The following is a 22,916-nucleotide window of genomic DNA, read 5'->3' as shown; positions in this document are numbered from 1 at the left end:
ATATCACTCAATATTTATAATCTTTCTGTTGGACGAGTCTTGCCCCACAAACCATAGCTTGTAAAGCCTTGGCCAGGTGATATTATCTTGACTTGATACATAAACACGACCGTTTCTCGTAAGTCTTGGCATAAACAATATATTATCTTGACTTTGATTCAAAGAAACAGATTGTCGCCAAAAAATAATGAAAAAGTTCAATGTCGTATAATTCATAAATTAGACATCACTACTTTTCCACTTAAAACAATAAGAAATAGCAAACTTTGAAGAAAGTATACACACCACCACACCACAAACTACACAAACTACACAAACATAGTATACTAAAATCATATGATCTTATCAAACCAAGTCACAGCATATTCACTATACTAACACTTACTATCTACTATTGATATAACCTATACTAAAGTACATTACTTTCGATACTTAAAGTGCTTAGTACCGTTACTCCTCCAATTACGTCATAAAGACAAAACAAAAGGCAAAAAAATTACCACTCACAAGATACGAAACTCAACAAATTTTGACCAACTGTTTATCCCACATTCAACTTAGAGATATATCAGATGCCCTCATAGATTACTGCTTCTGTTCCTTAACTCACATAGATTTTATTCATTCAATAACTAGACACTAGAGATAGACTAAATATACTTAGCAGCCATGTTGATGGATCTACCTTTGGAAATACAAATGAGACTATTGTATATGGTTCCTCAATCCAATTTGAAGTACATCAATAGTCACTACTACATCCTATACAATGACTTATTTTACCACAAGATTGTTGCTATTTTCGGTGATGATACAATAAATGTCATTATCAAGGTGTTGCCTTGGCTTAAACCATATATCAAATCCCTTGACTCGTTTAGATATGTCAATAGAAAGATTATCGCCAAAAGATTGAAGTTGATTGATAACTTGAATAAGGAGGATGAATATGTTTCAATGAATAGTGATAATCTCATTAGCTTTAGAGCTATAACAACAAATCCAACCCAAGTTGAATCACTCAGACAAGAGTTTGGTGATCGGTATGATGAACTGGCGACAGCCGAAAAAGAAGAAGACACCCAATTGCAAACATACAACCCCCTCAATGTCCAATACGTCAAAGATTCATGGAAATACATATATTCAATATTGAAAAACAAGAGATTATATGCTGAATATTCCGATTACAAGATTGATGAACCAAAGAATTATGTTTTCAATCATTTTGTTGAAATTAATCACACCTATTTGTTGAGTTATTCCAAAGATGTATGGTTAGCTCCAGGTCAATATAATCTAAACATAGGATTAGCAGTTAAACATGGACATGGATTGGGTACTACCAAATTTGAAATTAAATATGATGTTTATGATGAAGAAGATGAGGAGGTGGAACATGAATTGAAAGCAGAGGCACAATTTGAAGATCTAGATGAAGCAGATGAAGATGCGATGGAGCAAGATGCAGAGGGAGTAGTGGAGATGGACGGAGTAAGAGCTACTCTGGGTCACAACAGGAATAGTATCAACAATCATACTAGTAATGAAGGAAGTTCGACACTTGGCAGCAGAATCATCCGACCTTCTGGTATTGTCAATGGAGGAGGGGTTGATAGAAGTGTCAGTGGCTCTATGGATCATACGGTAGATGCTAATGCCAATGGACACCCATCAATTGAAAACAATACTGCAGCCACGTCACCAAATACTACCGTCACCAAACTGTTTTATCCACCAACAAACATTAACGACATATTACCCAAGAATCAGTTTTGTTTTCTTCGTGTGGCACAATTCACCATCCCTCCCAAAGAAAATCAAAGGACAAAACGAAACAAATTGCGTAGGGTGACAATCAAAATGGAAGAAATTGGATTATATTTGAAAAGTGGGTTCAGAATATACTTTATCGATATTAGTCAACCATCCTTGTTGTATGATGAATACGATCTATTGTATTATTCAATGAAACAAACAGAATACAAATATTTTATCAATATTTTACTAAAGAATTTATATAAAGCATTGAATTATGTTCAAAATGGCGGTGGTGACGAAAATGGTAACTGTCATGGAAGATATGGTACTGGTGATCCTTATGATTTGTGGCATGAATTTGATAAATCATTCTTGAAAGAATATAATGAAGAAATTGTCAATGATTCAAACTCATCGTGGGCATTTAAAGAAGGTGATGCTGCGAAAGGAGAATTTGGAAGTGGTACGAATTTTCAAAATTACCACAAGAGATCATTTTCAGCATTATCTGGTTCAGTGTCAGCCGCGTCATCATACTCGTCATTAAACTCACTATATTCTGCGTTCAAGTATGATTTGAGAAAATTGAACAATTACGCCAATTTCTATTTCAAGAATTTAACCAGCACCAAACGATTTTACAAGTTTAGTACCATTTATCAACAACGACAATTTATCAATCGATTTGGGGATTATACTTTGGATTGGAAGGAATATTCAAGTCGACCCCCACAACCTTCAAGAGAGCCAAGTCAGGGAGTCTTACTGAAGGAGAAGCAAGTATTGAGTACTTTGCAAGAGCTGAGAGAGCTGGTGAATGACAAATATGACGGTGATGCTGATGCTGAGAACAGGCTGGTTCCTGAATCAAAATGCAGTTATGATAAGCTAGGATTGAAATGGAAAATCCCCATTGTGGGGGAGCTCTAGAGGAGAAGAAGATGCTCACGTATATCAAGAAGTATAGCTTAAATTTAGAATAAAATCACGTTACTTACTCTAGTCAATAATGGGACTTTAATCTCTTTAAAACAGTACAACATTCTTTTACAAATACACACACTGAACCAGTAATCTGTATACACATGTACTGTGTAAGGACTCTTCACAGAGAGCACAGTATCACTGGCACCTCGATCCATACAAGATCCCCAACAACAGCTAAATTTGATGAATCCTTGCCGCACAATTACTGCAAAAACTATGTGCTAAAAGTGTACATATCAGTAAAAGTAATACCATAACTATGATGTAACTACAATATGGTTGTAAAAACATTTTGGTGAAGTCTGTTCTCTTGGTCGAAAAAGACCATAAGTTCTCTCCATACAACTTCATCATCTAAACAAGTACTCAAACTTTGCCATACAAGACATCAGCTTTCATCATCATAGCTTACCTCACTCGTTACTTGACACTTCATATTCCAGATGTCGCAGTTCTTCTCAGCTGCAAAATTATTTACACTAAACTTCCAGTTTACAACTCACTCAAATCACCAAACACCGAAGCCATTCATTCAAATTAGCTTCTGTATCATAAAAGCCCATCACTATGCATCAAAGAATGATTTATTAAGTATCGGTTCACAGATTTGGTGCATGATCTAAAATTAAGATTGTGTTGCAAAAAAGATCTACAGATACAAGAACCAACAGAACAATCAAAGATATGATGCAATGTATATATGTTTATCGCTATACAGTCTATTGGAGTAATACAGGGAGATCAGAACTAAACGTCAATCACTAATATACCTCATCCTAATTGTTTTCTGTCTGTCTGCTTTTTTGATATGCTTAATGCCATAAAACCCCTCAAAAAGTGTATATCCACAAAAGCCACATAACTTGTTTCCCCTTTCTTTCTTCCTTTCTTTCTTCATCTACCCTTATTCCCAGTAACATGCTGTTGTACGCCACTTACTATTTAAAACAACAACCACCACGTGCCATTGCCTCCGATTCAATGTTGGAAAACTTCGACCAAGCAACTGATGAAGAAGCCAACTTGATGAGAATGTACAACTTAGCTCAACACCTGAATATGAGCAAGCAAATCATGTTACCAACCAAGAAACCATTTACCATGTTAGAGTCAAGCAAAGATGCAAGAGAACGCACCTATCCTCTTGCTTCAATCCCAAAACCAATGACTTTGTTGGAAAGAGCTGCAAACAGAAAAACCACAAATGCAGCAAATGACCCAATTTACAGTCTCACCCAAGAATTTAAACAATTGAGCTTGACTACTTATGAGGACATGCAAGTTGAAGCCGCCATCCAGGTATCAGATGAAGATGATCATTCACGCTTAAAAAGAAGATGGGAGAAGCTGCGTATTGATGACAGATTCCCAAATTTTGAATCAAAGTTGGCTGCTATTAATGATGATAATGAAAGCGCGGCAATTGACCGCATGAACAGTCTTATACAACAATTTGAACAATTGAATGTGAAAAGTATTGAAGCTACTGACTCCATCGATAGTTTTACCCATGAATTTGAAAAATTGAATTTGAAAAGTGTTGAAGATGAAGTTGAAGATGAAGTTGAAGATGAGCAGATTGAAGATGAGGAAGTTGAAGATAAGAATGTTGAAGATGAAGTTGAAGTTAAAACATATGAAATTAAAGTTGAAAATCAAAAAGTTGAAGTTGAACAAGTTAAAGTTGAAGTCAAAAAAGTTGAAGTTGAACAAGTGAAAGTTGAAGAAGTGAAAGTTGAAAAAGTTAAAGTTGGACAAGTGAAAGTTGATGACGTTAAAATTGAACACGAGGAAGATGAGCAAGTTAAAGATGAAGTTGAAGAAGTTGAAATTGAACAAGTTGAAACCAAGCAAATCAAAGTTGAACAAGTTGACACGAAAGCTGAAGTAAATAAAGTTGAAGAAAAGAAAGTTGACGGCAATAAAGATGAAGGTAATCAAGCTGAAGGCAAACAAGTTGAAAACATCAAGGTTGAAGACAAGAAAGTTGTGAACAATTGTGTGAAGGTGTTGGATCAAGGAACGAAATTAAAGAACCAGCATGCCGTTGATAAGTTATCAAATGTTGAAACAAGATTGGATACTGAAATTAAATGTGAACTCAACCAAGCAACAAACATTGAAGTGAAAGTGGATGCTAAAACTGTTGTCAAAAAGGAAGTCGTGAAGTTGAAATCAATTGGTGATTCTCTGTTGGAAAAATTATCTCTGTCACATAACAACCACAAGGAAGAAGAAACAAAAATTGAAAATGTTGAGAAGAATGAGGAAACCAGTCTGAACAAGTGTGAAGATGTCCCTAATGTTATCAGAATTGAAGGTGAAACTTACTTGAATAATGAACCAAAAGGAAAAGAAAATACAAAATGGAATCAAAAGTGGATCAGATTTGTCACGTTGAGGAAACAGAAACCAAAATCAGATGAAATTAATGAGTCAGTTGGAAGGCAAAAGTCCCCTTTTAAGGCAAAGTTGAAGAATTTATTCCAGAGGAAACGTAAATGGGTACCATTTGAAACAACGGGAGAAGTGGAGGTGTTATTTGATGCTGATGATTACAAAGATGAAGAGGATGCAAAATTGGAAAACAATGTCAACAATGGAAATGCGTCCACCAGCAATGAAGGCACAAGAAATAATTTGAACACTGAAAACGAGACCACAGTCAATGATGTTGATGTAAGTGCTGCCATCAATAATGATCAAGAAAATACCACTACCTTAGATGCACGTGAACCAGAAGGACAACAACCCGAATTGACAAGGTTAGATGCGGTAATGGAACCGCCAGCTGCTGATACTCCACCATTGAACCCAGAATATGCAGGTGCTGCAACTAGAGTTAAAGAATTGAAGAGGAAAACCAAAGTGATGAGAGTTTTGAAGAAGTTGATTAAGCCTTTTAAAAGAAACACACAGGAAGCTGATGCAACTAGTCCTATTGTTGATACACCAAAAGCGAGTTGTGGAGCTGAAGAGTTAGAAGTCCTGGTGGATGTTTCCAAACGCAAGCGCCAAAAGAAGAAACACAGAAAAAGACGGTCATCATCAAAGAGAAAGAAGAATGACCTAACCGAGCCTGCAATTGATGCAGATAAAGCTACTGAAGATGTTGCTGGTGCTGAATGTGATTTACCTAAACAAGCAGAGGTTGAAGGCACTGAAGTAGTCCCATTGGTTTTGAAACCCATTATTAAAATTCGTGATGATTCTGCAGATGGTGTCACTGGCACGAAAAGGAAAGTAAAACTGAAACACTTGCGTAGAGCTTTGGATGTTGTTAAAGCTAGTTTCAAGAAAACTTTCCGTCGGAAAACAAACAAAGTCAGATTTGCCGACACCAATGAGTGTTTCATAGTTGAACGTTATGATCACAAGAGGAAAGAAGAACCAGTACCTCAGTTGTTAGAAAATGAAGGAAATGCAGCTGTCACAGAAGAAGGTGATGTATCAGGAAGAGAAGAAGGTGATGCTACTGAAGATGCCCAGCTGTTGTTGAAGAGATGTATTGGTCGGCCATCGACAGGATATAATGTGACCCCAAGTTTGATAAATGATGAGCAAGATGACACAAGAAGCGATGCTACACCCGCTGAGGAACCCGAAGAAGAGGATATTGAAAACCTTGCCTCTTATCTACCACCATTTACTGATGAAAAATTAGACATTGACCCTCAAACTGGCCAATTTTTTGGCCTGCGTGGCTTCACCAATGATTATTATAAACCAACAAAGATCAGGACCAACTATTCGAGACCGACTATACATCAACTTGCTCATGAGAAAATGAAAAGTGAGCAGATTCGTGCAGCGCAAGCAACGGGTCGCTGGGTTCAAAATCCCAGAGGGAATTGGATCTATGAGGACAAAACAAAGTGGTGGTTGAATGGAGGCATTCTTGATTATAGAACATTTTGGAAATAATGGATTATGACAATGGAGAAAAGCGGAGTTAGATCTAGTTGTCCAGAGCAAACCAGCAAGAGAGCGAATTATAGTTGAGGGGGGATAGATGATGATAGAAAAATCGCTCAGGTGTCTTCTGGTCTGAGGTTATCATAATTAGGACGCTGCATCTAATGTAGTGCTAATGATTTCCTCGTTAAAGGCTATTCGGGGGGACATTTGAATACGGATTTCCTTTTTCGATCCTTGAACCAGTTCAATATATGCTTATATGAAGCTGGATTTGAATCCTGGAAGAAGAAGAAGACTTTATCTTCTGAATACAGTTAGCAAGTCTAGCAATGAGAAAATCCATTGTTGACATATGTTTTACTTGGGAGTTTGTTGAAATTTGAACCGGGTTGAGAAGAGGCGTAGAAGAGGTTGCTCCATTGAAAGTACGTGTTGAAGGGGTTGTTCAATTACAAAGTGTTACTTCATGCTGCTTAACGTTGAAATTCAGTTGGGAAAGATATTTGGTGGAGTGGTGCCCGTCAGTATTTTATTTCAATTCTATGCTATATTTATCTTGTTGTTTACATCCTGACTCTTATTCTCCTCTCTCTTGACATGATTATCTTTCTTTCTACTCTGTGGTGAATTCATCAGACCTATACTGAAAATTGTTCTTGATCAAATAACAGCAGAAGTGTAGACGACTCTTTCTAGTAGTTGAAAACGTGTAACAACAATTGAGCTCTCAGAAGAAACGAAGGCGCTGGACCCTTCCATCCTGCTAAAGAAAAGCTGTTTGATAATACATGTGGTACTGCGAGTAAATCTTTGTCAGCAGCGGACGTTAACGGCAATCTCTCAATAATAAAGGCCATCAATCCAATTACTTCGCGGAGTAATGCCCTTGTCTTCTTCTGTTTGGGATCTCTGCCAGCACATCCCCTGCCATTTTCTGCGTGGCCCTAATGTTGAGAATCGAAGAATCCACCCCACACTTACCACCTTGTCTTCCTCTCCTCATAGACGAGCCAAGCTCTGAAGCCCAAATTTTACACCGTAAAGCAATAAAAACAAAGTCAATGGTGTATTGTAGCATTCAAAATCAGCACAACCTCGTCGCAGTCTTGGTTATATCGTAGTAAAGATCATGAAATTACAACTTGAGTAAAAATCTCCCAATTGCACGTGTAGGTACTGGCTTGTATTGTAGGATTGGGGTCACATTTTCCTTTCCTCGCGGGATTTTTGGCATCATGAAGCAGTTAGTGAGCATGTCTATATCCTTTCAGTATAAACTTGGCATAAACATGGAAGCTCCTAGCCGATTGTAATTGATGGATGTGATTTTTGATGGCATTATTGTCTCTTCATGGAGTATAATTGCGTTTGATATAAGGTTTTGAAAAAAAATGCAGCAGAGCCTCCAAGAACGAGTGATTGCGTCACACAACGACGACCTAAGCGAAGAGCACACATACACACACACATATATATATATATGCCCGTAAGTGGCTTCTTTACTACAGCAGACCCCTGAAGTTATTAGCTAGCACTCACAAGTCTTAGATTGGCCAGAAAATGGAAGGATATGAAGATTTTCTTGCACTACGAGGGGTAGACAGAACATTAATCAATCAGCCACATCCCACTCGACTTGATGGTGTCTATGATGGACATCAGCAGCCAGAACATTATGGTCATTTTGGTGGACCACATGGTGACTTGTTGCGTACGAACGATGAAGATGGCATTGTGGAATTTACCTATTATGATGATATAGATCGAATTCAAGCTGAAGATGAATATGATTCAACAGATGAATCACAGTATGAAACTGATTCGGACTGGTCTGATGAGGACATTGATAACGAGACTGAACACGAACAAGTGCATTACCAACCTCGAGTTGCAGAAAATGTTGTACTTGGTGAAAACAATGGAGCAGTAGCTGGAGAGAATGATCTTGGTAGTCGATTTAGGTCGCTTGTTAATTATTTTATTAGAGGAAATAGTCCTGAGGCGAGGAGTAATTCACTACAATATAGTCAGGATCGTGATGTTGTGGAGAATGAGCCCGCGATAGTACATTTTGATACGAGTATGCATGACGATGCCCCTAACTACTCCACTTCCATTGTCAATTGGAAGACAATGTCTCAGTTTGAAGATCTTGACAATAGCTTCAAATATACTGAAAAGAAGGCATCAAGTGTCAACTATAGGTATCCTCGTTTACAAGATAAAACCAACTTCATCTTTGGACCACCAGTGAAGGAATTGGACAAAGATAGCTTTCACATCAATATCGAACCTCGTAAGGAGCAGATTCTATTGCAACAAGCACCAGCGGAGAAGTTTTACAACGGAACAAATTTGAATGCAATAGGAACAACCGCTTTGAAATCGGAGATGGATAGTATCAAATATAGAAATAATTTAACCTGCATTTTCTCACATGAGAGTGGTGACTATCTTGTTGTTGCTTTGAGATCCACACTCCAAATTTATGATTTTGATCCGGTCACAAACTTACCCAATGAAACCCCACGTTTGATGTTTGACACTCGACCTTCAATTACTACAGAGACAGATTTACTTGCTACTTCAATTCCGGTTTTCCCGCATAACATTAACTACATCAAAAGCTGTCAGTTTCTTGGCAAGACTGTTGTTTGCACTTGTATTGATGACGGGTGTTTACTAATATGGTTTGTTGATCGATTTATTGAACAGATGCAAAACTTCAAGCCATCAATTGAAGAAGAGGATTTTAGAAATTTGGTAATTTCTCCAGATTTTAAAATTAGGATGAGCGCATCCCTATGGGGTCTCGACATAAAGGATAACTTTGTTGTTACGTCTGATAACTCACGATGTGTCGTATTATTATATTACCACGAGCAAGATGGAAGGTTCTATCATGCAAGATCGGAAAACCTAGGACATAATATACCAAGTGTTTCCATCATAAAGCATACAGAACACACGGTTCAGGTTGCGTGTGTCTCTATTACAGGAGAAGTAGTAATTTTTGAGTTTGAATTCAAACTCGTTGCAGGACCATTAAGCAAGTTTGATTTGGAATTCTTCCAACATAGAAGAGTTTACTATACCGATCTATTAACTGAGTCCTTGGAGTATGGTAATGGAGATGACGGATGGTATCGTCGCAGACACCAAGGTCAATACAATCAACTGGATTTTATTAGCAATGCCGAAAACGCTTTTAAAAGAGTTGAATTCTCCAAGCCTACAACCGTATCACGATGTGCAGTGAAGGAGGATTGCTGGACAATCCAACCTTTTCATCCTAATTGGTTCCTACCGGTTGGCTCGTTACAATCTGTGTTTGGCGATTGTGAAATAGATGATGAAAAAGAACGAGGCAGGATATTAGCAGAAAGTGAAGCTCTAAATAAGAAAGGCCGTGATTTTCAAAACAAGAATGAGAATGGAGAAGATGATGGGACTAGTTTGGGTATCGCTGCCAGCTATCAATTTTACAAATCCGAGTCAATTGATTTTAAAGGTGTTGAACCTCCCATTATTCGAATGCCGGCTACTGCCAAATTGGCAAATGTCAATGGTGAATACCATAGAATTCTCAAAGACATTGCCCTCCATGAGAAAGTGGAAAATTTTGTTGATGATTTTTTGATTGTTTCAAGTTCAAAAAGGATTGCATTGTTCAAGTATCCAACATTATATTGTCCTTGTGCAACTAACCCTTTGTTTAATTTGGACTTGCATGAAAAGAGAGAAAGCTCTCATGCAAATAGACTTTCAATATCAGCGGTGATTCCTGAATTGTCATGTTTTATTGGTGTTTCCCAGCAAGGGATAGTGACAATTATGAGATTGTGCACTTATAGAGGAGTTTATGGAATGAGACAAGAGCACGTGTTTCCTAATGCGTATAAAATTAAACCCGATAATGAGCATAATCGTGAACATGGTGATGATTCTGATGATGAATATGACTATGTGGATGCATATAAGAATTTTCGGACCATTATTGGATTGAGTGTTCGGGAGAAGAAGGGAGAAATGGATGTAAATAATGGTGATTGTGAACCCGTGGTTAGTGAAAACAGGAATGATGTGAGAGATAGAAATGGACCAGTATATTTGCTTTACATTTTATACGATGACGGAAAGCTTTTTGGTTACACTTTACTGGAATAACAGAAGCAAAATGAGAGTTGAATACAGAACAGCTATTCCATGTGGCGTTCATTTACTTTCTAGGATAAGTAGCTGTAGTGACAGCAATTTATCGACGTTTTTAATGCAATAAATTGTAGATGAGGAATAAGTAAAATCGTCAGAAGTTGTATTTTGTATGACAAAACGTGATCAAAATCAAGCCAGTGTCTTAAACCTAAAGAAAAAAACCTCGTAAATTCGGGCGTCTGGCGTAGTTGGTAGCGCGTCTGCCTTGCAAGCAGAAGGTCATGAGTTCGACTCTCATGTCGTCCAGAATATTATTTAATTTGAAGGCATTTCAAATTACCATTTTTTTTGTATACTTAGCAAAGTTTCGTAAAGGAACCTTGCTAAGTAAGTGTTGTTTTTATTGTTCAGGTTATTACAATTAGTAACGGTTTGGGGTGGTTTCTCTTTTATTAAATATTCTGCAGCGAATGGCGTTTGTTTTGTAGACTTTTCTTTCTTTTTGATATAATTGTTTGATGACCGACTCAAACAAATTGATAAAGTAGAGAATAAACAGTTTATGTCAGGTTGTATAATGATATAGAAGGTGTAATTGAAATAAAAGAGTAAAAGTGGAAGGATTAAGACTTTGCTTTAGTAATTTTTTTTTGTTTTACTTTTTTTAGCTCCGTTTTGCAACCAAAAAATAAGATACGCATCTATTTCCTTAGCAAGTACGAGCAAGAAGTGCCAGTTGAATACAAATGGGAATAAGAGAGTAGTGTAGGGGAAGGGGGGTACAGCTATTTACTCTTTTCATTATATTGTGAATGTCTGACTATAAAAGTCCTTTCAAGAGGATTGGATATAGCAAGTACATAAGTGTACTGTTTTTGTGGTTGTGGGATATTAAGGAACGGAAAAGAGAAAAAGAAAGAATTGTGTTAATAGATAAGCAGTATGATGTATCAAGCACCCTTAGAATGAAGAGGAATATAAGGTTTTAAACTAATACAAACAAGGGGGTTACAATGAAATGATAAAACTCCGTTTACAACAAAAGAAAAGTTGCGTTTGACATTTACGTGTACTTTGGTTAATTCCGCATACTAGAAAGCGCATAATACTGCCGGAGTTTATTTTTGTGTAATAAAATACCGCAATAACCGGAATTAATGTAGCTTGTTTCTCTTTGCTATTGTCATATTATATATAACACTTTGTGCATAAAATCCGCTTTATTTTTTTTTATTTTTTTATTTTTTATTGTTTTTCCGTCAAATGCTGTCGAGAAGAAGAATGCATGAATGAATTATCACATGCTATTAGGAGTAGATAACACAGTATGTGTGAGTTGGCATGTGATAGAATATGTTGTGTTTATGAGCTGATCAAGTTGTTTCAGTGTAAGTAGAGAGATGCACTAGAAACTGCTGCTATACTTTTTTTAGTGTCATACAATGTAGACGTTATATTGCTGTTTAAAAACAATACCAAAGAAAAGCCAAGTTAGTTAGGTAGAAGGACAGTTGTAGGTACGTTTGATTTTGGTCTAATGAGTGCTCAACTTAGCAATATATACATATATATATATAAATTAAGCTTATTTGAATGAACCAATCAGAGTTAAGAAATACTTATGTACACAAAAATTTATAAAAATTCATAATATGTGGGGTAGCCTCAAGTAGTAGCAAGATTCGTAACCATACTGACATATCTATATATATCTATATATATATAAAGCTTTACGTCATTAAATTGCTACCCCAGTTCTTACAATTTGCTACTTTAGGAAGAGAGAGATATAGAGTGGTCATCTGATAAACAAATACAGTAATAAATTTAGTGTGCACTTAATTTTTGTTGGGTAAAAAATATTTTTGACAGAATAGAAAGTAGTAAGCAAAAGCAATTACAGGCATTACATAGAGACGTTACATTGTAGTTTGACGACGCCTGTAAGACACTCTCCTCTAGTATAGCTTTAATAGTTTTCTAACAGTACTTGCTGGTATCATTATATCAACAACGTGTGTTTCATTCTACCCCACCTCCTAGTTTTGTGTAATAATAATATTAGAATCATTCCATTCAATATAAATAGTAAATATATTTTTTGTTACAAAGTACACTACTATTATTATTATTATTACTTGGTAATCTCCGATGGTAGCATCAGTTACAAAAACATACCAACAATAGTAATAAAAAATTATCACAGTCTAAAACTACTCATCATGTGAACCATATATATATATATATATACATATATATAACCAGCGGTTTTCCCAACCAGCAATATACAATCTTTTCTCGTCTTCTTCTTTTTCTTACCTATCAATTACATTTCATTACTTATACCAACGCCACAACTCAATATGTCTTCTTCCATAATAGACCAGGTTTCAGACTTTGGTGAAAAATTACTTCCATATTTAACCAAATGGTACAGTATTGTATTCATTATCCTATTAACTTATGTCCCACTTTTAAACATTAGAAATTACTATATTGCTTGGAAACAGGGATGTCAAGACCCACCAAAATTCCGTAAAGCTGGAATCACAGGGGTATTTGCTTTGATAGAAGCAGTACAAAAGAAAAACCAAGGTAGATTAGTCGATTGGGGTGATGAACAATTTGATGAATATCCAAACCATTCCATGTATTTAAATGTTTGTGGTTTATTGAAGATTGTCTTGACGGTTGATCCAGAAAATATCAAGGCAGTATTGGCTACTCAATTTAATGATTTTTCCTTGGGTACTAGACACGCTCATTTTGCTCCACTTTTAGGAGATGGTATCTTCACTTTGGATGGTAATGGTTGGAAAGATTCAAGAGCAATGTTGCGTCCACAATTTGCTAGAGAACAAATTGCTCATGTTAAATCATTGGAACCTCATTTACAAATTCTTGCTAAACATATTAGAGCCAACAATTTTAACACTTTTGATTTACAAGAATTGTTTTTCAAATTTACTGTTGATACTGCTACTGAATTTTTATTTGGAGAATCTGTTCATTCATTATATGATGACAAATTGGGTGTTGCTCCACCAAATGATATTCCAGGAAGAGAACATTTCGCTGAAGCTTTCAACAAGTCTCAAAAATATCTTGCTACAAGAACTTATATGCAAATGTTTTACTTTCTTATCAACACCAAAGAATTTAGAGATTGTAACATCAAAGTTCAACATTTGGCTCAATATTTTGTTAACAAGGCATTAAATTTCACCCCAGAAGAGTTGGAAGAAAAATCCAAAGATGGTTATGTTTTCCTTTATGAATTGGTGAAACAAACTAGAAATCCAAAGGTTTTGCAAGATCAATTATTAAACATTATGGTTGCTGGTAGAGACACCACTGCAGGATTATTATCCTTCACCATGTATGAATTATCAAGAAACCCTCAGGTTTGGCAAAAATTAAGACAAGAAATTGTTGAAAACTTTGGTGAAGGTGAAGATGCAAGAGTTGAATCAATCACTTTTGAAACTTTAAAGAAATGTGAATACTTGAAAGCTGTTCTTAATGAAACCCTTAGATTATATCCATCTGTCCCAGTCAACTTCAGAACTGCTACTAGAGACACGACATTACCTCGTGGTGGTGGATCAGATGGTTCTAAACCAATCTTTGTCCCTAAAGGTTCAACTGTTGCATACACCATTTACAAAACTCACAGATTGGAGGAATACTACGGTAAAGACTCCAAAGAATTCAAACCAGAAAGATGGGAAAATATCAAGAGATTGGGTTGGGCTTACTTGCCATTCAATGGTGGTCCACGTATATGTTTGGGTCAACAATTTGCTTTGACTGAAGCTAGTTATGTGGTTGCTAGATTGGCTCAAATGTTTCCAACTTTGGAATCACAGGATGATACTTACCCACCAAAGAAATGTGTACATTTGACTATGAACTTGGATGAAGGTGTCTTTGTTAAGATGAAGTAAAAGCCAGTTCTTTACAGTAAAAGTGTATAGATATATAATGCAATGGGTTATTTATTCACTATGAAAAGTAGGAGACATATGCATGTTTAGTAATTCATGAACTTGTTGGTTTGACTTTGCCCAACTTGCCCTTCTCCTTGACGTCCTTCACCCCCTCTTTTCAAAATCAATCCTCTCTGTTTAACTTCTTTTAAAAACTTCAACTGATGATCCTTCTTGAACTTTAAATATTCAGCAACCTCAGGATCAACAGACTCCTCCTCCTCCTCCTCATCATCACCCAGAAGAACACCGACATCTATATCTTGATTTAAACTGTAATTGGAAAGTTGCCCCTGTCGCAGCTGATGCAGCTGGTATTGGACTTGCGGTAGGTTCTCAACATCAAGTATAACGTCATTGATGTTAATACTTATGTTTTGTAGGGGAGCTGAAGACGATGCACGTCCCTCTTGGATAAATCGCAGTGTCTCAGGTGTCGATAAAGTGCTGACTATTAATTGATGCAACTTTGTTATTACTGATGATGATGATTGTTCCGGTAGCTCCTTACCTTCAGAAGGCTGCTTCCCTAGTAAACCCAACTCATCCTTTGCAATTTTATTGAGTATCCTTCTCGGGCATTTGTCAATTATCTCTTGTGGAGTTAGTACAATCATTGGTTTGAGGTGCAGAAAGAAGACAATTCGGTTGTGTGGATGATATTTTTGTTGTATCTCTCGCTACCAAATGGGTTTGAAACAAATCTTAATTTACAAACTTTGTTTAACTAGATCATGACTATGGAGTCCACTATACACATGTACCTTTGTATCTGGTACCTGAAGAAATCTAGAAGCCGTGTTTGCTTTTAAGATCCCGTCAGGTGTTTTCAGTCGCCCCCCCCACCCCTTGATAATAAAGTAGACCCATTTTTCTTCTTGATCTCACTATTCAGTATCAATCACTTGCCCCAACCAATACTTTACATCGTCACCTAGATTCTCCAAAAATCCTAAACTTGCATAGTCCGAAACTAGCCCAGTGATTTGGTTCACCATAGTTCTTTCATCAGCAGATATACTACCAGCGCCAAGTACACTATTGCCACTACTGTTTTTTGTATTATTCTTGATAATGACAATCAATTTACTTCCATGTTTAATGATATAACTCATCCAATCGTGTTTATTGCCCAAGGTAAATTTATGATAAAATTCATGAGCACTGAAATCGAAATTTTGACAAATTTTAATCAATTGGTTATGAATATTAACAATTGTGGAATACTTTTCACTAGACTCATCAAGAACCAAAGGAATTGATGACGCATAATTCATTTGCTTAAAGTCAAACACTGTGTATAAGAAATTGTTGTCAATGGTGGCTAAATTCAATGTAGTCACGGAGTTAGTGCTGGCTCCTAGCGTCGATGCTTGATATGACACAACCTCTTCTTCAAATGGCTTGAAAAAGTTTGATGACAAGTGTTTGTAGAAATCAGCATTGTCAAGATGCGTCGTTTCCAGTGAGTCATATACCAAAGTGATGTATATGTCATCATGGAAGTAAGTAATTAGTTGATACTCAGATTCAGACAGCTTATTCGACGTACCAGACTCAATGGGTTTAGTAGGGAGGTAGACAAGCTTCCTCACTATAGATCTATCGGGCTGTATGCCATATAAAAAGCGACCAAACATATCGTCAGCCAGATTTACTGAAACTTGCTCATCATTTGTATCCAGAATCTGCAAAGCAGCATCGCTGGTTTCGCTCGAGTTCCCAAATACAGCCGGCATTGAAAGCCATGCTCTTGATGTGTTGCCTGTGGGCTTAGGTGAAGTGTCATTAGCATTGGTTGCATCTGAGAAACTCCCACCGCGGATCATATCAGACATCTTGTTCCATGGCAGAACCACTAAAGTATTCGTCAAATTCATAGGGTGCATAAATCCAATCGCATCTTCGTTGTTATTGTTGGTGGCATCTCCGTTGTGACGAGCTCCGCTGTTTGAAATTTGTGTAATGTATTCAAACTCCAACCATTTGTGTACATCTACCAAAGAATCAGGATCCAAGTTGCCTGTCAATGGCTCTACATGAATGAGCCCCATTTTCTTTGCAACTGGTGAGAAACTGCTAATAATGAGGCCATGTGCAACCAAATCCTCATTCACAATCAAATTTCTAAACTCATCTTTGGTCCTCTTTGAAATTGAAATAGACGACTTTCTATACCCCTCAATAACCAAGCTATTGAATCCCGAGTAGTTGTATATGCTCGGCCATTTAATCTCTCGAACAGTCAATTTTTGGTTATACCCAGAAAGAAACTCACTCCACCATCGAGTTGAGACGTCTCTCAACACATCCTTTCCGGTTTCTTCTTTAATACTAGTCAATGACTTGTGAAACAACGTGAAAAAGGAATGCTGTTGAATTAGTATGCATTGTAGTTGCTTAGTCACAATTTCATCATTGGACGCAATAGAACATATAAGATTATATGAATTTTCAATTTGAACCACAACAAAACTCTCACTACCTGCGCTAACAACCATTGGTCTTTTCCCTTCCATTCCATCTTTGGAAGTGGTGATGAACTCCAGCGAAAATGCATAAACTCCTTGCATCAACCCAGCTAATCGTATCTTGACATTGGGACTTATCTCTGCACTTGAGTCACTATGTACAAAGGTAATCAATCTTTCATTCAACTCAGAGTCCAGCTCTTCCCTTGATCCCAACCCATCGTTGCTGGCATCGATGATTGCAATATATTTAATTTGGCCGGGGTCGACAGAATTGAACGTATCGACATTCTCAGATATTTCTGCTGCATTTATTGAGCTTCTAAAGTTTGGTAGATAGTTTGTAATATAGCTCGCCATGCTGAAGCATCATATAAGTATGAGTTCTGGTTTATTGATTGAATTGGTACTATAAAGAATTGTGTTGGTTGCCTTTTAAACGAACGCGCATTTTGATTTCACCATCGAATCTTAATACATCCAACATCTTGGAAATTGCATCCACCATCAATACCAAAAGACTGAGAGTAGAAAGCACGATAGTTGCACCAAGAGAGAGGAGAATAAGAGTCAGGATGTAAATACAACACGATAAATATAGCATATAATTGAAATAAAATACTGACGGGCACCACTCCACCAAATATCTTTCCCAACTGAATTTCAACGTTAAGCAGCATGAAGTAACACTTCGTAATTGAACATCCTCTTCGTCTCGTACTTTCAATGGATCAACCTCTTCAACACGTACTTTCAATGGAGCAACCTCTTCAACACGTACTTTCAATAGAACAACCTCTTCTACGCCTCTTCTCAACCCGGTTCAAATTTCAACAAACTCTCAAGTAAAACATATGTCAACAATGGATTTTCTCATTGCTAGACTTGCTAACTGTAATCAGAAGATAGAATCTTCTTCTTCTTCCAGGAATCAAATCCAGCTTCATATGAGCATATATTGACCTGGTTCAAGGGTCAGAAAGGAAATCCTATTCAAATGTCCCCTCGAATAGTCTTTAATGAGGAAATCATCAACACTACATTACATGCAGCGTCCTAATTATGATAACCTCAGACCAGAAAAGACCTGAGCAATTTTTCTATCGTCATCTATTCCCCGCCAACTAGAATTCGCTCTCTTGTTGGTTTGCTCTGAACAGCTAGATCTAACTCCGCTTTTCTCCATTTGTCATAATCCATTGTCTCCAAAATGTTCGATAATCAAGAATGTCTCCATTCAACCACCACTTTGTCGAGTCCTCATAGAACCAATTCCCTTTGGGATTTTGAACCCAACGACCTGTTGCCTGCGCTGCAGCAATCTGTTCACTTTTCATTTTCTCATGAGCAAGTTGATGTATAGTCGGTCTTGAGTAGTTGGTCCTGATCTTTGTTGGTTTATAATAATCATTGATGAAGCCACGCAGGCCAAAAAATTGGCAGGTTTCAGGATCAATATCCAACTTTCCATCGGTAGATGGTGGCCGATAAGACTCAAGGTTTTCAATATCCTCTTCTTCGGGTTCCTCAGCGGGTGTAGCATCGCTTCTTGTGTCATCTTGCTCATCATTTATCAAACTTGGGGTCACATTATATCCTGTCGATGGCCGACCAATACATCTTTTCAACAACAGCTGGGCATCTTCAGTAGCATCACCTTCTTCTCTTCCTGATACATCACCTTCTTCTCTTCCTGATACATCACCTTCTTCTGTGACAGCTGCATTTCCTTCATTTTCTAACAACTGAGGTACTGGTTCTTCTTTCCTCTTGTGATCATAACGTTCAACTATGAAACACTCATTGGTGTCGGCAAATCGGACTTTGTTTGTTTTCCGACGGAATGTTTTCTTGAAACTAGCTTTAACAACATCCAACGCTCTACGCAAGCATTTCAGTTTTACTTTCCTTTTCGCGCCAGCGACACCATCTGCAGAATCATCACGAGTTTTAATAATGGGTTTCAAAACCAATGGGGCAGCTCTGGTACCTTCAACCTCAGCTTCTTTAGGTAAATCACATTCAGCACCAGCAACATCTTCAGTAGCTTTATTTATATCACTTGCAGGCTCGGTCAGTTCAATCTTCTTTCTCTTTGATGATGACCGTCTTTTTCTGTGTTTCTTCTTTTGGCGCTTGCGTTTGGAAACATCCACCAGGACTTCTAACTCTTCAGCTCCACAACTCGCTTTTGGTGTATCAACAATAGGACTAGTTGCATCAGCTTCCTGTGTGTTTCTTTTAAAAGGCTTAATCAACTTCTTCAAAACTCTCATCACTTTGGTTTTCCTCTTCAATTCTTTAACTTTAGTTGCAGCACCTGCATCTTCAGGGTTCAATGGTGGAGTACCAGCAGCTGGCGGTTCCATTACCGCATCTAACCTTGTCAATTGGGGTTGTTGTCCTTCTGGTTCACGTGCATCTAAGGCAGTGTTATTTTCTTGATCATTATTGATGGCAGCACTTACATCAACTTCATTGACTGTAGTCTCGTTTTCAGTGTTCAGATTATTTCTTGTGCCTTCATTGCTGGTGGAATCATTTCCAGTGTTGACATTGTTTTCCAATTTTGTATCTTCTTCATCTTTGTAATCATCAGCATCAAATAACACCTCCACTTCTCCGGTTGTTTCAAATGGGACCCATTTACGTTTCCTCTGGAATAAATTCTTCAACTTTGCCTTAAAAGGGGACTTTTGCTTTCCAACTGACTCATTAATTTCATCTGATTTTGGTTTCTGTTTTTTCAACGTGACAAATTTGATCCACTTTTGATTCCATTTTGTATTTCCTTTTCCTCTTGGTTCATTATTAAAGTAAGTTTCATCTTCAATCCTGGTTTCATTATGGACATTTTCACACTGGCTCAGACTGGTTTCCTCATTCTTCTCAACATCTTCAATTTTTGTTTCTTCTTCCTTTTGGTTGTTATGTGGTAGAGATAATTTTTCCAACAGAGAATCACCAATTGATTTCAACTTCACGACTTCCTTTTTGACATTTGTTTTAGCATCCACTTTCACTTCAATGTTTGTTGCTTGGTTGAGTTCACATTTAATTTCAGTATCCAATTCTGGTTTAACATTTGATAACTTATCAACGGTATGCTGGTTCTTTAATTTCGTTCCTTGATCCAATACCTTCACACAATTGTTCACAACTTTCTTGTCTTCAACCTTGATGTTCTCAACTTGTTTGCCTTCAGCTTGATTACCTTCATCTTTATTGCCGTCAACTTTCTTTTCTTCAACTTGATTTACTTCAGCTTTCGTGTCAACTTGTTCAACTTTGATTTGCTTGGTTTCAACTTGTTCAATTTCAACTTCTTCAACTTCATCTTTAACTTGCTCATCTTCCTCGTGTTCAATTTTAACGTCATCAACTTTCACTTGTCCAACTTTAACTTTTTCAACTTTCACTTCTTCAACTTTCACTTGTTCAACTTCAACTTTTTTGACTTCAACTTTAACTTGTTCAACTTCAACTTTTTGATTTTCAACTTTAATTTCATATGTTTTAACTTCAACTTCATCTTCAACATTCTTATCTTCAACTTCCTCATCTTCAATCTGCTCATCTTCAACTTCATCTTCAACTTCATCTTCAACACTTTTCAAATTCAATTTTTCAAATTCATGGGTAAAACTATCGATGGAGTCAGTAGCTTCAATACTTTTCACATTCAATTGTTCAAATTGTTGTATAAGACTGTTCATGCGGTCAATTGCCGCGCTTTCATTATCATCATTAATAGCAGCCAACTTTGATTCAAAATTTGGGAATCTGTCATCAATACGCAGCTTCTCCCATCTTCTTTTTAAGCGTGAATGATCATCTTCATCTGATACCTGGATGGCGGCTTCAACTTGCATGTCTTCATAGGTTGTCAAGCTCAATTGTTTAAATTCTTGGGTGAGACTGTAAATTGGGTCATTTGCTGCATTTGTGGTTTTTCTGTTTGCAGCTCTTTCCAACAAAGTCATTGGTTTTGGTATTGAAGCAAGAGGATAGGTGCGTTCTCTTGCATCTTTGCTTGACTCCAACATGGTAATGGGTTTCTTGGTTGGTAACATGATTCTTTTGCTCATATTCAGGTGTTGAGCTAAGTTGTACATTCTCATCAAGTTGGCTTCTTCATCAGTTGCTTGGTCGAAGTTTTCCAACATTGAATTGGAGGCGATTGCACGTGGTGGTTGTTGTTTTAAGTAGTAAGTGGCGTACAACAGCATGTTACTGGGAATAAGGGTAGATGAAGAAAGAAAGAAAGAAAGAAAAGGGGAAACAAGTTATGTGGCTTTTGTGGATATACACTTTTTTTGAGGGGTTTTATGGCATTAAGCATATCAAAAAAGCAGACAGACAGAAAACAATTAGGATGAGGTATATTAGTGATTGACGTTTAGTTCTGATCTCCCTGTATTACTCCAATAGACTGTATAGCGATAAACATATATACATTGCATCATATCTTTGATTGTTCTGTTGGTTCTTGTATCTGTAGATCTTTTTTGCAACACAATCTTAGTTCTAGATCATACACCAAATTTGGAAAGAAATCTGTTATGGGTCAGTCTGTAATATATACTAAGGGATTACTCTGTTATGTATGGGTGGAGTCTTATGAGGTTGAACACTAATTAAGATAGATAGCTTCGATATTTTATGTTTTGCATAGGTTGTAAATTGGTCGTTGGTGGAATCTTGTTCGCAGTTGAAATGACGCAAGATCTAGTATATGAGGTGTCAATCAGAGAGTGAGGTAAGCTATTCTGCTCAATGAGATGGAAGGTGAAGTCTTTTGATTAATAAATTGGATACTTATTTGGATGATGTAGTCGTATAGTAAGAACACTTGAGATCCTTTTCTACTCTTGACATCTCGCACGAAACTTGCAACAAATTAGATACTTTATGAATCAACTAGTTCATTCATTTTCGATAAACACAGAGTCTTAAGTCTGATATACTGTACTGCTCTATTCTTCCTTTACGTTTATACACTGATTTAACCTGTATAACCTAGAATTTATCGTTGCCTTTGTTACTATGGATTAGCTGTAAATGCGGTTCGAGGAGTGATTTAGCCATTCTTGTTAGCTCTCTACATTCTATGGTTAAACTGTCATTTCAAACTAGTGTGATTGTATCATGATAGCTACCCGAAGCTTCAACAGTAATCATATGTGACTTTAATTTACACGATGAATGGAGGTGTATGTTTTAAAAGAGAGAAATTCGCCACCAAAATACACGCACGTGACACGACTGTATGTTATACTATATTACCAACGGGAGAGGCTTTCCTTATTGTAAGAAGTGTACGAGATACAAGATCTCAATTGATGAGAAGTACTCGAACCATCTGAGCGGATCTCTATATCTAAGCAAAGATGCTGAATGTAAATCATCCGAAAATGTTCACTACAACACGATCACCTCCCACCTTGATTTCTCGCAACCTTCACTTTGAATAGGTTACTATAGAGATGCACAGAAGTCTTTGACTGATGTGTGAGTGAGTGAGTGAGTGAGTGTATGATATATCTCACAAATCTCCTAATTGAGAAATTTTTGCAGGAGTTAAGAAGAGGGGAAGAAGTGGGGTAATTGCTGGCGGAGAAAAAAACAAACTGTA

General features: G+C 37.0%; 7 protein-coding genes across 7 annotated transcripts; 4 read left to right on the top strand and 3 right to left on the bottom strand. All coding sequences in view use genetic code 12, as the record gives it.

Moving 5' to 3' along the window:
- Positions 1-675: 675 nt before the first annotated feature.
- Positions 676-2,691, top strand: I9W82_001799 (uncharacterized protein; the record flags this gene model as incomplete). The annotated part of the gene is made up of 1 exon (XM_067690583.1): positions 676-2,691. The coding sequence occupies one exon, from the start codon at positions 676-678 to the stop codon at positions 2,689-2,691; it is 2,016 nt and encodes a 671-aa protein (XP_067549035.1).
- A 975-nt stretch (positions 2,692-3,666) lies between these two features.
- I9W82_001798 (uncharacterized protein) lies at positions 3,667-6,672 on the top strand (the record flags this gene model as incomplete). Its single annotated transcript, XM_067690582.1, has 1 exon — positions 3,667-6,672. The coding sequence occupies one exon, from the start codon at positions 3,667-3,669 to the stop codon at positions 6,670-6,672; it is 3,006 nt and encodes a 1,001-aa protein (XP_067549034.1).
- Positions 6,673-8,226: 1,554 nt separating this feature from the next.
- I9W82_001797 (uncharacterized protein) lies at positions 8,227-10,833 on the top strand (the record flags this gene model as incomplete). The annotated part of the gene is made up of 1 exon (XM_067690581.1): positions 8,227-10,833. The coding sequence occupies one exon, from the start codon at positions 8,227-8,229 to the stop codon at positions 10,831-10,833; it is 2,607 nt and encodes an 868-aa protein (XP_067549033.1).
- Positions 10,834-13,184: 2,351 nt separating this feature from the next.
- On the top strand, positions 13,185-14,768 carry I9W82_001796 (uncharacterized protein; the record flags this gene model as incomplete). The annotated part of the gene is made up of 1 exon (XM_067690580.1): positions 13,185-14,768. One exon carries the CDS (start codon positions 13,185-13,187, stop codon positions 14,766-14,768), a length of 1,584 nt encoding a protein of 527 aa, XP_067549032.1.
- An 86-nt stretch (positions 14,769-14,854) lies between these two features.
- Positions 14,855-15,427, bottom strand: I9W82_001795 (uncharacterized protein; the record flags this gene model as incomplete). The annotated part of the gene is made up of 1 exon (XM_067690579.1): positions 14,855-15,427. The coding sequence occupies one exon, from the start codon at positions 15,425-15,427 to the stop codon at positions 14,855-14,857; it is 573 nt and encodes a 190-aa protein (XP_067549031.1).
- Positions 15,428-15,697: 270 nt separating this feature from the next.
- I9W82_001794 (uncharacterized protein) lies at positions 15,698-17,641 on the bottom strand (the record flags this gene model as incomplete). Its single annotated transcript, XM_067690578.1, has 1 exon — positions 15,698-17,641. The coding sequence occupies one exon, from the start codon at positions 17,639-17,641 to the stop codon at positions 15,698-15,700; it is 1,944 nt and encodes a 647-aa protein (XP_067549030.1).
- An 806-nt stretch (positions 17,642-18,447) lies between these two features.
- On the bottom strand, positions 18,448-21,510 carry I9W82_001793 (uncharacterized protein; the record flags this gene model as incomplete). Its single annotated transcript, XM_067690577.1, has 1 exon — positions 18,448-21,510. One exon carries the CDS (start codon positions 21,508-21,510, stop codon positions 18,448-18,450), a length of 3,063 nt encoding a protein of 1,020 aa, XP_067549029.1.
- Positions 21,511-22,916: the final 1,406 nt, after the last annotated feature.

This window comes from Candida metapsilosis, assembly GCF_017655625.1.
Source record: "Candida metapsilosis strain BP57 chromosome Unknown scaffold2, whole genome shotgun sequence".
In the NCBI taxonomy this organism is placed as follows: Eukaryota; Fungi; Ascomycota; class Pichiomycetes; order Serinales; family Debaryomycetaceae; genus Lodderomyces; species Lodderomyces metapsilosis.
Note: the sequence above shows the minus strand (reverse complement) of the source record. Positions and strands in the feature narration are given on the sequence as shown.